We start from the raw sequence: 14,377 nt of genomic DNA on the forward strand, positions 1-14,377 counted from the left end.
GTCGCCGCATCCACGCTCGCTGAGCCACGGGCACCGTAGACTTCTTTATTAATCATCATCATCATCACAGTCGTCTTCATCACAGTAATTTACATGGGCAGGCCTGCTGGACCACCAGCGTCGGGCCTGGCGTGGCCGCCCGCGCAGTCGATCTGCTCACGGCGCCAGCTACCGCCCGGGACCACCGGGGCACCGGCTGCCGCCGAGGAAAAGTGTTGACGGCGGCGGCGGCAGCAGCGGGTGGCGGTGGTGGTACGGTGCTGCAAGGCGGGTGAATTAGTGGGGCACTGTGGGATCGTGGTGTCGCATTGCAAAGGCAGGCGCGTGCGGCAGGATTATGGCACAACGTGCTGTGAACAGTACAGTGAGGTTAGTGAGTGGGGGGAGGTGTGTGTTGCATATAATGAGTGCGTATCTCGTGTAGCGAGTTTGAGGGGTGGCTGCATCGTGTGCAGTATGTGTGCGCTGTGTATTGGTGAGTGCGGTGGTGATGGTAGTGTCGCGAGTATGCCTTGGTGCAGTGTAGACGAGCGAGCGGTGCTCGGTTTGTGTTCGACGTCACACTTTGGCCGAGTTGCGATCGCTGATCGACACCGACTTGAGGCCACCCTTGCTGAAGCTGCGGATGGAGCCCAGCAGGGCCCCTCGTCCCACGTCCCTCCCAGCCCCAGGGGGGCTCAGTGAGGGGGCGGGAAGGCCCGACAGCGCGGGCGGGGCAGGTGGTGCGGGGCCTGGCGGCGGCGGCGGCAGTGGCGGTGCTGGCGGCGCCCCAATCCCTAAACGCAAAGACGTAGCGAGTCACAGGCAGCCTCCACGTACCGTCCTCCCAAACCGGGGCCGACGCTCCGCAGCCTCGAGGACAAAGAGCAGCGAGCGTGCGAGGAGGTGGACGTAGGAGGGAGAGGAGCGAGCGAGCGGCCGGGGTTAGTGCGGTAGCAGTAGCGACACCAGGAAAGCTTCCCCTGGAAGCGACCACAGACGCCCTGTTATCCAGGCAACGGTTACCACGGGAACCGCTGTCATAGCAACTGCAGCATCCACGAGCCTGCAGTGAGTGTTAGAGCCACATCTGTTGATTCTGCTGCTCGTGTTGGAGCTGTGTGGTGTGAGGGCCCGGCGCTAATTGGGGGGGGGGTTATTTGTAATCGATTGCTTACGTGGCACGCGGTCAAGGCTGCGAGTCTGCAGCGTGGACAGAGATAGAGGGGGGGGGAAACAGAGTTACCGCCCACAGTCAGCCCAGAACGGCACTTTGCGCACCATACTTAGAACACCGTGCTCTCACGCCACACACAGTAGCACACTGCATGCACAGAATACTGGCATCACGCACACAGCACACTTGGGACAAACTTCACACTCGCCCAGGGCACAAACATACCTCGCACACACACGGTATATACTCGACGTACTTGCGCACGCACTCGCATCATTCACACCGCGCAACACTTCACACGCCGCAGAGTGCACCACTCGTACCGCACACAGCACGTGTTGCCAAGTGTATCCCGTGTGTATAAAAGTCTAATTTTGTCTCTCCACGTGTCTCTGTGTGACCCCGTTTGTCTCTATGCTACTCGATGTCACCGTGCATAACACCGTGACCCCGTCTGCCCGTGCGTGACCCCGTGCGTGACCATACCCGTGGGAGTTGGCGTGGACGGAGTGGTGGGGGGCGAACTCGTACAGGAACCTGGATGGGGGGATGGGGGGTGGTAGACATGGTCAAAGTTGCGACTGGATTCATGTAAAACAGCAAACCTGCGACCGGGTCTTCACCGCTTCGTTCATCGCGATACAATACGAGTCGTGCAGAGTAAGCAATGATACTCGGTTCCCCGTAACGGTGGGGACTACGGGCGGGGCTTGCCACATTCCCAAATGAAAGCCAGGACCAGGGCCGCACTCGTTTCGTTACCTTTGTTCCCCTTCATCTCGTTCGGGGGCCCCCCCCGTTACGGGGGTGTCAATGGTGGTGGGGAGGTGGGGGGGCGTACCTGTGGAGGTGCCGTTTGTGGGGGGCTCCTCCGTTTCGTCCGTCGTGAGCTGCCGCGATTTCTATGGTGGGGGGGGGATAGCGGATGCAGGTGAGGGACGGCGCTGTCGGTGAGGTCAGGTGATGGACACGGTCAAAGTTACGTCTGGATTAGCGATTGGTTTATCACTGACCAGGACTGCGATGAGGGTTAGTGCAACGAGTATTAACAGCCCCCCAAAATTCACAGCAAAACAAAGCAGAGGGGAGGGGAGGTGGGGTGGGGGGCACACAAAACATTACCTTTGCTCTCTGAAGCAGGGGGCAGGGAATGGGGCCAGAGATTGGAGTTCAGAGGTTAATAGTGATGAGGATTTGTCTTTATAGTTTCTGCCTTAATAGGTGCTCACTGACAGCACTTGAGCCCAACGGTGCGTGTGGCTCCCCGGCCCTCACCTTGCGAGCGAGCATTTTCCGTTTCTTCTTCTCCTCCTCGGAGCCGTGGTAAGACTGCGCGCGCGACAGCTTTCGGAACTGATGTAACTGCAAAGACAAAGATCTCCCGCTGAGTATTTACAGGACTGTTGGGTCAAGTGCTGTTACGAGTATCACCTATGAAGGCCGGAATGCCACACGAGGGGGTGGTGTGGCCAATACCACGCCCGGCCGCCTTCTTCTCCCGAGTGGAGATGTTTACGCACTGCACCAGGTAATGATTTGAGGCTTCATCGATCTAGGGGAGGCCCAGGACCGATTCAGATAATCATCACTGGTGTTGGCTGTGAGCGAGAATTGAACTTGGGTCACTGGGTTCGTAGTGGAGTGTGCTAACCGCGACAAGGTATAACTGCATGCACGTGCATACACGTGTACGCACGCGCAACCATCTACGCCTCGGCAGAATGTGGGCACTGGTACAACGTGGTCTACGTGATTTTGATGACGATCATCACACATACGTGGTGGTGGTGGTGGTGATGGGGTGAGGGCCATACCGTGCGCTGGTCTTCATGGAGCCGATTCTCCACTGCCTCCCGTGCCACCTTCAGTGCCTCTCGCAGTCGGCTGGGGATCTGGCGGGCCCAGGTAAAACAGGAGCGCACAGGTGTAAACACAGGGGTGCGTGTGTAATTAACTGGGTCTGAGGGGGTGTACTCAAAGTACACAAAGTAACGCGTGCGTGCCCTCGCACACGTGCCCATTCACCAGGTGTGAGTGAGAGCTCGTGTGAGTGGACACGTGTATAAAACCCGTGCTAGGTCACCTTAAACTGTGGTTTCTCTCCGCCGTTGGGCAGCGTCACATCCCGGAAGAGCCTGTGGGGCACACAAAGAGAGTCTCGCATTCACCGTGCGCAAGGCGGCAACACACGATGGCATCTTCGCTCCGCTGAGTGGCGAATGACATCTGAACCGGTCCCGAGCCTTGCTTCATCAACCAACACGGACCAGTGTGGTAAAGTATGGTGAAACAATCACCAATAAGGTAGTGGATTGTCCAAAGTACCGTAAATTATAATTGATTCAGTAGGCATTGGGGTGGCTGGCTGTGGTGTTGGCCACTCACCCGCTCGTGTGCCATGCCGACCTTCATCGGTGCTCGCTAACAGCACTCGCCCCAACAGTCTGTTAAAGGCTACGGGGGGGGGGGGGGGGGGATTATTATCTGTGTGTGCGTGTGTTCTTACGGTGTAGCGAGCAGCTGCTGCAGCGTGGGCAACCCTGAGCGGAGCGCGTCGGCCGAGAGGATTGACTCCAGCACCGTCGCTGGAAACACAGAAGATGGACGCACGGAGCAGACTCATTACATGCCATCCCCCGGGGCACTGTGCCATGCAACGATGAGACCGAGCGTAAGCGAGGTGGGAAGCCGGTGCGAGTTTGTGCGTCGTTACCGATGTAGGGCGATGACGAGGGGCCGAGTGAGGGGGCGTCGATGGGGATGGCGGAGGGCGGCGCCCCGTACGCCATCTCGTGCAACAGCAGTCCGAACGAGAAAACGTCCACCGCGTCGAGCGTCTGCACCCCAATCGCACACGCAGCACATGGCGCACGTTGCGTGTGTGTACTCGCTGATCAGCGTGGTTGGGTACGTACGGTGCGAAAGAAGTTCAACATACGTACATGTGTATATGTTTAACATGTCGGCTTTCGCGACCAATATCATCCATGAGAGGTTTTTTTGGGTTAGATCGCGTAAATATATAAATGTGTCGTTAAAACCCGCCACCACCCGAAACAGCCAACTAGTTAGGGTTGTCGGATTGTAAATTTTGTGGCTTGGCTCTCCAACACACCGGTGTGCTTTACTAGTGACACACAGCACATTGTCGGCGTGTACTCTGCATTGTATGCGTGTGCTCTGCGAGTGTGCAAGCATAGTCACGTTGATCTTGCGGTACTGTGCTGTGATCCCGCGCATGGCACTGGGCAGCCCGAGCAACGTGTTCTCCAGGTCGAGCAGACGGCACGCCTCCCCCTCCACGCTCACGTTTCCCGCATGCACGTGTCCGTACGGGAACCCGCGCTCCTGCAGGAACCGCAGTGCCTGTATGCGCACATGCAGAGATAAACATCCCGATGTAGCCTTTATAGGCTGCGAGGCCAAGTGCTCTAAAGAGAGCCCGTGTGCAGGCTGGCACGGCGCATGAGGAGGTGGTTTGATCAGTGTCAGGTCTGGCAGCCTTGTCTTCCAAGTGCTGATGTTTACATACAGCACTAGTTAAGGCCTAGGACCAGATAACATATTCGTAACCGTGCACAGGAATCAAACTCAGTTCGCTGGGTTCGTCGCACAGCGAGTTAACCAATGTGCCACCACTTCCCACCATAAACACAAAGATCCCCTGTATAACCTTAACAGACTGTTGGGGCAAGTGCTGTTAGCAAGTTCCTATGAAGCCCGGCACGGCATACGAGGGGGTGGGTGGCCAGCACCACGCCCGGCCGCCTTTGTCTCCCCAATGGCAATGTTTACACACCACACCAGGTACTCATTTGAAGCCGAGTCGACCTAGGGGAGGCCCAGGACCAGTTAAGATAAGAAATAATTGTCACTGGTGTTGGTGGCCATGAGTGGGAATCGAACTCCGGCTGTCGCCTGATGAGCCTGGTTGTAATTACCGGCGAAACGTAATACTCAAATTGTTAATGTTGTGGGTATACTTTCCAATACGCCGGAGTGCTAAACTAGTAACCATTTGACAAAAACATACGAATTGGCTGTGTCGGGTGGTGGCGGGTTTAACGACACATTTATATTTACATGATCTAACCCATACACCTGTATTATGGGAGGTCCTCTTTGCCCGGCACTTAACCTGGTCTCGGGCTCTAGATCACTCTCCGCACCTCGTCGGCAAATAGCACATCACTCACAGTGGGTGGGCTACTTACTCGAATATCAGGCTCCGCAGTCCAGCAGAGTAAACCCCATTTTGCCCCATAATGCTCTTTCATGGGGAAACATATTACAAACACACATATACACGCATACATATGTAGTGACATCAGGGATGTCACTGTATGGTGCCGGCCCGGGAGGGTCGTGGCGTGCGATGTTCCTATGTTGCGGATAGCACTGGGTGGGTTGCTGTGATCCGGAGTGTCCACAGAGAGGGCCCCAAGTGGGTGGGGGGGGGCTAGGGGGTGATCACGTGTCCGGGGAAAGCTCTCGAGAGGGATCGAGAGGGAGCTAGAACACTCGAGAAGGCAGGCGGGGCCTGGGCGGAGCCGGCCCCGACCCGGGAGGATATAAGGTGGGTCCCTGAGAGGGACGGGGTCGCTTCGTCCTACAAGCTGGAAGCTCTACGTCCTACAAGGCATCAACACGTGGCCGGGACCCAAGTGAGGGTCCGAACCTTCGTAGCTGTAACTCCTCCGTATGGTGTAGTTAGCTGGGTGGTCACCACCCTAGGCTGTATCTGGTGAAGGGGCAGTTACCCCTTTGTATATACGTGTTATAATAAATGTGTTGCCTCTAAAGAATAACATCTGCGAGTCAGTTGGACTCACTACACATATACACACGGGAATACACACACGGACTTATACGTGCACATACAAGGACATAGTGTAACTCTAGCCACCCGGTCCCCGTCACCTCGAGGATTTGGCGTCCGTAGAGGCGCACGTGAGCGATATCCAGCGGCGCACTCCTCCGCGGGCTACAGTACTTGTGCAGGAAGTGGTCACGTGGCTTCGTCTGCAGATGTACAGACACACAGAGACGCACGAGGATACACGGGGACACACGGGGAGACTTGACACGCCATTCATATGGCACTAACATTAACACCATAGAGACAACACCATGAACATAACACCTCCAATTCAGCTGATGGTTTAACCACTCCCCTTACCATAGCTTTCAAAATAAATTCAACTGCACATGTGGTACGGCATAATCGAACGGCACGCACAACGACCCCGCACAGTCGCAACCCCACACCCCCCCCAATTCTCTCTCCAGACCCCCAGCCCCCTACACACCTTGTGGATGAGGTCCTTGAGCGTGCCCTTGTCATTTATGGTGCGCACCACTAACCCCGACGACTCGCTCGCCTCCGCAAAGGCGGTCGGCGCCACGTATGGGTGCTGGAAAAGGGAGAAACGGGGTGGTAACACAGGGTTTGGTACGCAAGGTGTAGTACACACGACCCGGTAGGCACGGTGTGGTACGGACAGTGTGATATGTGCAGTGTTACGCACTGTGAAGTACACCGAATTCAGTAGGCATGCCGGTGACATTCACTGTGCGGTACGGACGATGTGATAGTCTCAATATACACCGTGTTGTACGCACGATGTGGCGTGCATAGTATGATACGTATGGTATGGTATGCACAGAGTGGTGCCCACGACGAATTATGCATGCTGCGGTACGTATGGTATGTTCGGCACAGAACGTGTAACACACGTGTTTAACACAGTGTGGTATGCTTGAGATGGTTCATATCCTACTTACGTGTGCCATGTATGTTTACGTATGTGTTACGTATGTGTTATGTATGTGTTACGTGTGTGTTACGTATGTGTTACATGTGTGTTTATGTTCGCTTGAGTTACATGTGTAGTATGTGCGTTGTGTGTTACATGTATGTGTTACGTGTTTGTATGTAATGTGGTACATGTGTGTTGTGTGTGTTACATGTGTACATGTGTGTGTTGTCTCACGCCTCTCACAGAAATGTTGGGCAGGAGCTTCATGGCTGCCTGCAGGTCCTTGGTGGACAGGAACTGATCCGGTCCGAAGTCAGCCTGGTCCAGAATGGGATGGTCAAAGATAACGACAAAAGGTGAGTCGGTGGTTGGGTGAGCGGATGGAGGACTGCGCGGGATGAATGATTTCGCAGGTCATTGATTGGGCGAGGGAGTAGGTAGGTGAGCGGGCAAGTGGTTGGGTGAGCGGGTGGTTTATCGAGTTAGTGAGCTTATTGATGGCATTGGGAATGGGTGGGCGAGTGAGTGGGTGAGTAAGTGGGCAAACGGGTGGGTTGGTGCCTGTACGAGTGAGCGGGTGGGTTGGTAGATGGGCGAGCAGGTAAGGGTGAATGCTCACCCAGCTCAGAAGCTGCCTGGTCTTGGGCTCCTCCTTGGGTTTGATGAGGAAGTAGCGTTTCCTTATCCTCCACCCTGCGGGCGCCATGGTGTCACATCCAGCACCGTTATTTCTCAATGAGCGGGCACGCTAACCATGGTGCGTGTGGACATGTGCGTACGTACGTGCAGCACACTCTCGCAGTGGTGACATAGTGCTCATCCCTTACAAAGACCCCCCATATAGCCTTAACAGAACTTAGTAGCAAGCGCTGTTCGTGAGCTCCTATGAAGACTGGCACAGCACACGAGGTGGGTAGCCAGCACTGTGTACGGCCTGTCTCCCTAGTGGCAATGTTTACACACAGTAGCACACTCATTTGAGGCCGAGTCGACCTAGAGGAGGCCCAGGACCAGTGCAAATAATTGTCACTGGTGTTGACCATGAGCGGGAATCTAACACATCCCCATACATTCACCCTCACACATGCACACCCCTACCCATGTCACGTAGTGGCTCCACCACCTCCCATCGCGGCTCTGAGCGGAAGAACATGGACACTTGCTGTAGCGCGAGCTCTGGGCACCGGCGGGAATGGGCGGGGGAGGAGACACACGTACGAAAGTGAACGTGTCACGTGCAATAACACACAATAGCGGTTGTTGCAGTGATTGTTACTATTATGCGCGGTTGTTGTGTGGCTGTAACAATTGCAGCAGGGTAGTGTTTGTCGCTCCCCCGTTGTTGTGTGGTTGTTCCGGTAATGCTATGTTGTGGTTGTTGCTGTGGTATGTTTGTCACTGTTCGTGTGGTATGTGTATTACCCCGGGTGTTACTGTAGTTGTCGCTGCTATGTGGTTGTTGCAGCGGCATGGTTTTTAGTTTACACAGTTACTGAGCACAGGCTCAAAAAGGCACAAACCGTCAAGCGGGCAGAAACAAGAACACTATCAAAGTTGTGATAGATAAAAGTTCACACATTTCCGAATTGAGCAAGGTTACTTATTATAAAAGCTTGGGAAAATAGACGATGGGAAGGAATTCCAGAGTGGAGAAGTGTGAGGGAAGAAGCAGAAAGATAAGTGAGGTGACCTGCAGTTTGGTGAGTGGGTGAGTGAGTGAGTGAGATGTTGTGACCTGCAGAGTGGTGGTTGCACACAGTGTGGAAGAGATGAAACAGCCGGCCTGGTGGAGTCCTCGACATGATACTGCGGCTGTAGTGCAGTAGTTGCAGTAGTGTGTTGATGCTGCCATTGCAGTAGCGTATTTGTCACTACAGTTGCGGTGTGGTCGCGCCGGTGGGCTCTCTCTCGCCTGCCACACACCGGTGTAGTTTGCCGGGTAGGAGTCGGGGTCGAGAAAGAGGCGGACGGCGGTGCACGTGGCCAGCACAGGGTGCGCCGTGAGCACGTCCAGGTAGAGCTGCAGCCCGCGCTGACGCTCGGCCACAAACTCCCGCTCCAGCTTCCCCAGCAGCCTCTTGGGGGGCAGAGCCAGCGGTACGCCCGACACCTGGAGCGCACGAGCCACCGCCACGATATTATCACTACAGACCACAGCATCTGATTATTGTGTGCTCTTTATGACCTGGCGAGGGATACACAGACACCAATATCCCCCCATGTAGCCTTTGACGCACTGTTGGGGCAAGTGCTGCGAGTGAGAATCTAACACACAAAGTTTCCCTATGCAGCCTACATAACCTGTTGGAGAGACGGAGCTAAAAACTTGTCTGCAGGGTGGGAGGGAGCCTGTACAGGTTTTATATTAATTTAAAACAATGCATTTCCTCTGATGGAGGTTGTATTGTTCATTATTCTAGCACAAGCTTATTTTGGTGTTTCTGCCGTGGTGCTTGGCAGAGTGGAGCGCCGGGCAGCTAAAATGCTGCAAGTTGGCACAGTAGGGGGTACAGCTGGTGCATCTACCAGTCATCTCAGTCAGCCAACCCCATGACACCTGGGTCTGTCCCGAGACCTCCTGTCAGCGAGCCTTCGACACCTCACGTGGCCTCAAAGTGCACCTGGCCAGGCACAGGCGCCGTGATGATGTCACCATCACTTAGTGGCGAATGGCAGGTGTTGGTGTTGGTTGGTATTGTTATGGTAAATGTGGTTGGTAGTAGTGGTGGTGGTGGTGATGGTAGTGGCAGTGAGTGTTGGTAGTGGTCATCGTGATGGCAGTGGTTGTTGTGGCACATGTTTACATCTCACCTGAAGGCTCGTGTTGAGAGCGTCAAAGTCGCTATATCTCTTTTTGACCTGGCGAGGGATACACACACAAAGCGATCCAACATAAAGCCATAACAGACTCATAATAAAGATTTTTGGGTTAGATCACGTAAGTATAAATGTGTCGTAACCCTCCACCACCCGACGCAGCCATTTAGTAAGGGATTTGTCCTGTAAACAAAACGCCAATTAGTTACTACTGCAGCCCACCAGTGTGTTGGAGAGTAAATCCACAACATTTACAATTTGATTACGACGTTTCGCTAGTAATGACATCCAGCATCATCGGGCGATTTGTCACGTAAAAGTTTTGTTTACTAATTGGCTGTGTCGGGTGGTGGAGGGTTTACAACACATTTATACTTACGCGATCTCACCCAAAAACCTTTATGATGAATATCGGTTGCGAAAGTCTACTTGTTAAACCATAACAGACTGTTGGGCCCTGTGCTGTTAGCAACCACCTATAAAGCGCGGCACGGCGGCACATGATGGGTGGCCAACACCACACCCGGCTGCCTTTTCCTCTACACAAACACGCACAGGGATGCCGATGGTGGTGATGATGACGATGATGATGATGACGATGGTTCTCTGTACCTGCCAGCTGTTTTCGGGATTGGGTCCCCGTTGCACTCGCACGACGTATTCCTGCAACACGCACACACGAGGTAGAGGGTGGGGGGGGCAAACGGTGGAGTGTGACGGTGTGAACACGGAGACGGCCCAAAGCAACCTCACAACGAGCCCCGAGAGAGCTTCAGGGTGACTAGGGGGGGGGGACTTGAAGGCGTTAAAACTCGTGGGGTAACTGGAGGGTGGATCGAAGGTGACTGGGGAAGGCCGAGGAGGACTCGAGGCGGTGCTCATCACCTTTAAAGCCCTGAGCCAGTGATGGAAACTCCACATTCCTATGGTGGGGCGAGTCTATCCACATTAAACCCACTGTTGACTTCCGCACAACGTGGTATTTATTTGTATCGAACCCAGAAGCAGGAATGATGGGATCAATTACCCCACAACCAGGCTTTGAACTCACAACCTTCCGATTTGGAGCGTTACCGCTGGGCCACCCGGCTACGTTTTCAAGCACGACTCATCGGTGGCTGAAGGGTGAGTGTGCGGGGTGAGTGCGGGGTGAGTGTGCGGGGTGAGTGTGCGGGGTGAGTGTGGGGTGAGTGTGGGGGGTGAGTGTGGGGTGAGTGTGGGGTGAGTGTGGGGTGAGTGTGGGGGGGTGAGTGTGCGGGGTGAGTGTGCGGGGTGAGTGTGCGGGGTGAGTGTGGGGTGAGTGTGCGGGGTGAGTGTGCGGGGTGAGTGTGCGGGGTGAGTGTGCGGGGTGAGTGTGCGGGGTGAGTGTGCGGGGTGAGTGTGGGGGGTGAGTGTGCGGGGTGAGTGTGCGGGGTGAGTATGGGGGGGGTGAGTGTGCGGGGTGAGTGTGCGGGGTGAGTGTACGGGGTGAGTGTGCGGGGTGAGTGTGCGGGGTGAGTGTGCGGGGTGAGTGTGCGGGGTGAGTGTGCGGGGTGAGTGTGGGGGGGGTGAGTGTGCGGGGGGTGAGTGTGCGGGGGGTGAGTGTGCGGGGTGAGTGTGGGGGGTGAGTGTGGGGTGAGTGTGGGGGGTGAGTGTGGGGGGTGAGTGTGGGGGGTGAGTGTGCGGGGTGAGTGTGCGGGGTGAGTGTGCGGGGTGAGTGTGGGGGTGAGTGTGGGGGTGAGTGTGGGGTGAGTGTGCGGGGTGAGTGTGGGAGGGGTGATTGTGTGGGGTGAGTGTGTGGGGTGAGTGTGGGGGGTGAGTGTGTGGGGTGAGTGTGGGGGGTGTGAGTGTGGGGGGTGAGAGTGTGGAGAGTGCGGGGTGAGTGTGCGGGGTGAGTGTGCGGGGTGAGTGTGCGGGGTAAGTGTGGGGTCAGTGTGTGGGGTGAGTGCGGGGTGAGTGTGAGTGTGCGGGGTGAGTGTGCGGGGTGTGTGGGGTGAGTGTGCGGGGTGAGTGTGTGGTGAGTGCGGGGTGAGTGTGTGGGGGGTGAGTGTGCGGGGTGAGTGTGGGTGGTGAGTGTGTGGGGTGAGTGTGGGGTGTCAGTGTGGGGTGTCAGTGTGTGGGGTGAGTGTGAGGGGTGAGTGTGCGGGGTGAGTGTGCGGGGTGAGTGTGCGGGGTGAATGTGTGGGGGTGAATGTGGGGTGAGTGTGGGGTGAGTGTGGGGTGAGTGTGTGGGGCGAGTGTGGGGGGTGAGTGTGTGGGGGGTGAGTGTGCGGGGTGAGTGTGGGTGGTGAGTGTGTGGGGTGAGTGTGGGGTGTCAGTGTGGGGTGTCAGTGTGTGGGGTGAGTGTGAGGGGTGAGTGTGCGGGGTGAGTGTGCGGGGTGAGTGTGCGGGGTGAGTGTGCGGGGTGAATGTGTGGGGGTGAATGTGGGGTGAGTGTGGGGTGAGTGTGGGGTGAGTGTGGGGGGTGAGTGTGCGGGGTGAATGTGCGGGGTGAATGTGCGGGGTGAGTGCGGGGTGAGTGCGTGGTGAGTGTGGAGGGTGAGTGTGCGGGGTGAGTGTGCGGGGTGAGTGTGCGGGGTGAGTGTGCGGGGTGAGTGTGCGGGGTGAGTGTGCGGGGTGAGTGTGCGGGGTGAGTGTGCGGGGTGAGTGTGGGGGGTGAGTATGGGGGGTGAGTGTGGGGTGAGTGCGGGAGTGTGTGGGGTGAGTGTGTGGGGTGAGTGTGGGGGGTGAGTGTGGGGTGAGTGTGGGGTGAGTGTGGGATGAGTGTGGGGGGGGTGAGTGTGCGGGGTGAGTGTGCGGGGTGAGTGTGCGGGGTGAGTGTGCGGGGTGAGTGTGCGGGGTGAGTGTGCGGGGTGAGTGTGGGGGGTGAGTGTGGGGGGTGAGTGTGGGGTGAGTGTGCGGGGTGAGTGTGCGGGGTGAGTGTGCGGGGTGAGTGTGGGGTGAGTGTGCGGGGTGAGTGTGGGGGGGGTGATTGTGTGGGGTGAGTGATTGTGTGGGGTGAGTGTGTGGGGGGTGAGTGTGTGGGGTGAGTGTGTGGGGTGAGTGTGGGGGGTGAGTGTGTGGGGTGAGTGTGGGGGGTGTGAGTGTGGGGGGTGAGAGTGTGGAGAGTGCGGGGTGAGTGTGCGGGGTGAGTGTGCGGGGTGAGTGTGCGGGGTGAGTGTGCGGGGTGAGTGTGCGGGGTGAGTGTGCGGGGTAAGTGTGGGGTGAGTGTGCGGGGTGAGTGTGCGGGGTGTGTGGGGTGAGTGTGCGGGGTGAGTGTGTGGTGAGTGTGCGGGGTGAGTGTGCGGGGTGAGTGTGCGGGGTAAGTGTGGGGTCAGTGTGTGGGGTGAGTGCGGGGTGAGTGTGCGGGGTGAGTGTGCGGGGTGTGTGGGGTGAGTGTGCGGGGTGAGTGTGTGGTGAGTGCGGGGTGAGTGTGCGGGGTGAGTGTGCGGGGTGAGTGTGCGGGATGAGTGTGGGGCGAGTGTGTGGGGCGAGTGTGGGGGGTGAGTGTTTGGGGGGTGAGTGTGCGGGGTGAGTGTGGGTGGTGAGTGTGTGGGGTGAGTGTGGGGTGTCAGTGTGGGGTGTCAGTGTGTGGGGTGAGTGTGAGGGGTGAGTGTGCGGGGTGAGTGTGCGGGGTGAGTGTGCGGGGTGAGTGTGTGGGGGTGAGTGTGGGGTGAGTGTGTGGGGTGAGTGTGCGGGGTGAATGTGCGGGGTGAGTGCGTGGTGAGTGCGTGGTGAGTGTGTGGGGTGAGTGTGTGGGGTGAGTGTGGGGGGTGAGTGTGGGGGGTGAGTGTGGGGGGTGAGTGTGGGGGGTGAGTGTGGGGGGTGAGTGTGGGGGGTGAGTGTGCGGGGTGAGTGTGCGGGGTGAGTGTGCGGGGTGAGTGTGCGGGGTGAGTGTGGGGGGTGAGTGTGGGGTGAGTGTGGGGTGAGTGCGGGAGTGTGTGGGGTGAGTGTGGGGGGTGAGTGTGGGGTGAGTGTGGGATGAGTGTGCGGGGTGAGTGTGTGGGGTGAGTGTGAGGGGTGAGTGTGAGGGGTGAGTGTGTGGGGTGAGTGTGGGGGGTGAGTGAGGGTGAGTGTGTGGGGTGAGTGTGTGGGGTGAGTGTGTGGGGTGAGTGTGTGGGGTGAGTGTGTGGGGTGAGTGTGTGGGGTGAGTGTGAGGGGTGAGTGTGGGGGGTGAGTGTGTGGGGTGAGTGTGCTCCCTCACCGTGTGCGTGTGCACGTTGTGCGCCGCCTCGATGAAGCAGGCGAGCGGGGCCGTGTCGTCCACCAGCACCTTGCTGGGGGCGCGCTTCTCCAGCAGAGACATCGCTGGGGAGCGGAGCAGGATGCACCTGAGCCTGGGGCCCCCCACCACCAATGAGAACCCCTATCCCCTGAAATAATTAGTCCAAGAAATCTCTACCCGCTGGGACCCCCAAACCTAAGACCCTACCCCTAACAGTCCAAACCTTAGAACCCCTTCCACAGAACCCCCCCCCCCACCCCGACTCGTCGGGATCCCTACCCCGGGGACCGGCGCCGAGGCGCTCAAATGACCTCTCCCCTAAGACCCCCTGGCCCTGACAGCCCCTACTCCGAGAACCACGACCAGCTGAGACCCCTTCCCAGGAGGAGACACCTCAACCCCGGGGACCTCGCGCGGGCCACGGCGCTAGTCGAGTCCCGGTGCCGCGAGGGTGCCCAGCGC

At 57.4% G+C, this 14,377-nt stretch overlaps 1 protein-coding gene across 3 annotated transcripts; it reads right to left on the bottom strand.

Moving 5' to 3' along the window:
* Nucleotides 1–31: 31 nt before the first annotated feature.
* PXK (PX domain containing serine/threonine kinase like) lies at nt 32–14,156 on the bottom strand. Of its 3 annotated transcripts, XM_078875032.1 has the most exons (19): nt 13,895–14,155; nt 10,345–10,395; nt 9,727–9,774; nt 8,839–9,025; nt 8,014–8,091; nt 7,535–7,608; nt 7,159–7,233; nt 6,466–6,570; nt 6,077–6,178; nt 4,361–4,522; nt 3,870–3,993; nt 3,663–3,741; nt 3,240–3,291; nt 2,971–3,048; nt 2,432–2,518; nt 1,998–2,058; nt 1,643–1,693; nt 1,158–1,182; nt 644–776 (listed from the first exon to the last, which is right to left on the bottom strand). In XM_078875032.1, exons 1-18 carry the CDS (start codon nt 13,994–13,996, stop codon nt 1,169–1,171), a joined length of 1,530 nt encoding a protein of 509 aa, XP_078731158.1. In that variant the 5' UTR covers nt 13,997–14,155; the 3' UTR covers nt 644–776; nt 1,158–1,168. The 3 variants fall into 3 exon arrangements, 2 of the variants coding, with proteins under 2 accessions (XP_078731156.1, XP_078731158.1); XM_078875030.1 differs by lacking the exon at nt 1,158–1,182 and having other exon boundaries at nt 32–776; nt 13,895–14,156; XR_013639788.1 differs by having other exon boundaries at nt 706–776; nt 1,158–1,693; nt 13,895–14,156.
* Between the last annotated feature and the right edge of the window lie 221 nt (nt 14,157–14,377).

Source organism: Lampetra fluviatilis, chromosome 40, assembly GCF_964198595.1.
Source record: "Lampetra fluviatilis chromosome 40, kcLamFluv1.1, whole genome shotgun sequence".
Taxonomy (NCBI): domain Eukaryota; kingdom Metazoa; phylum Chordata; class Hyperoartia; order Petromyzontiformes; family Petromyzontidae; genus Lampetra; species Lampetra fluviatilis.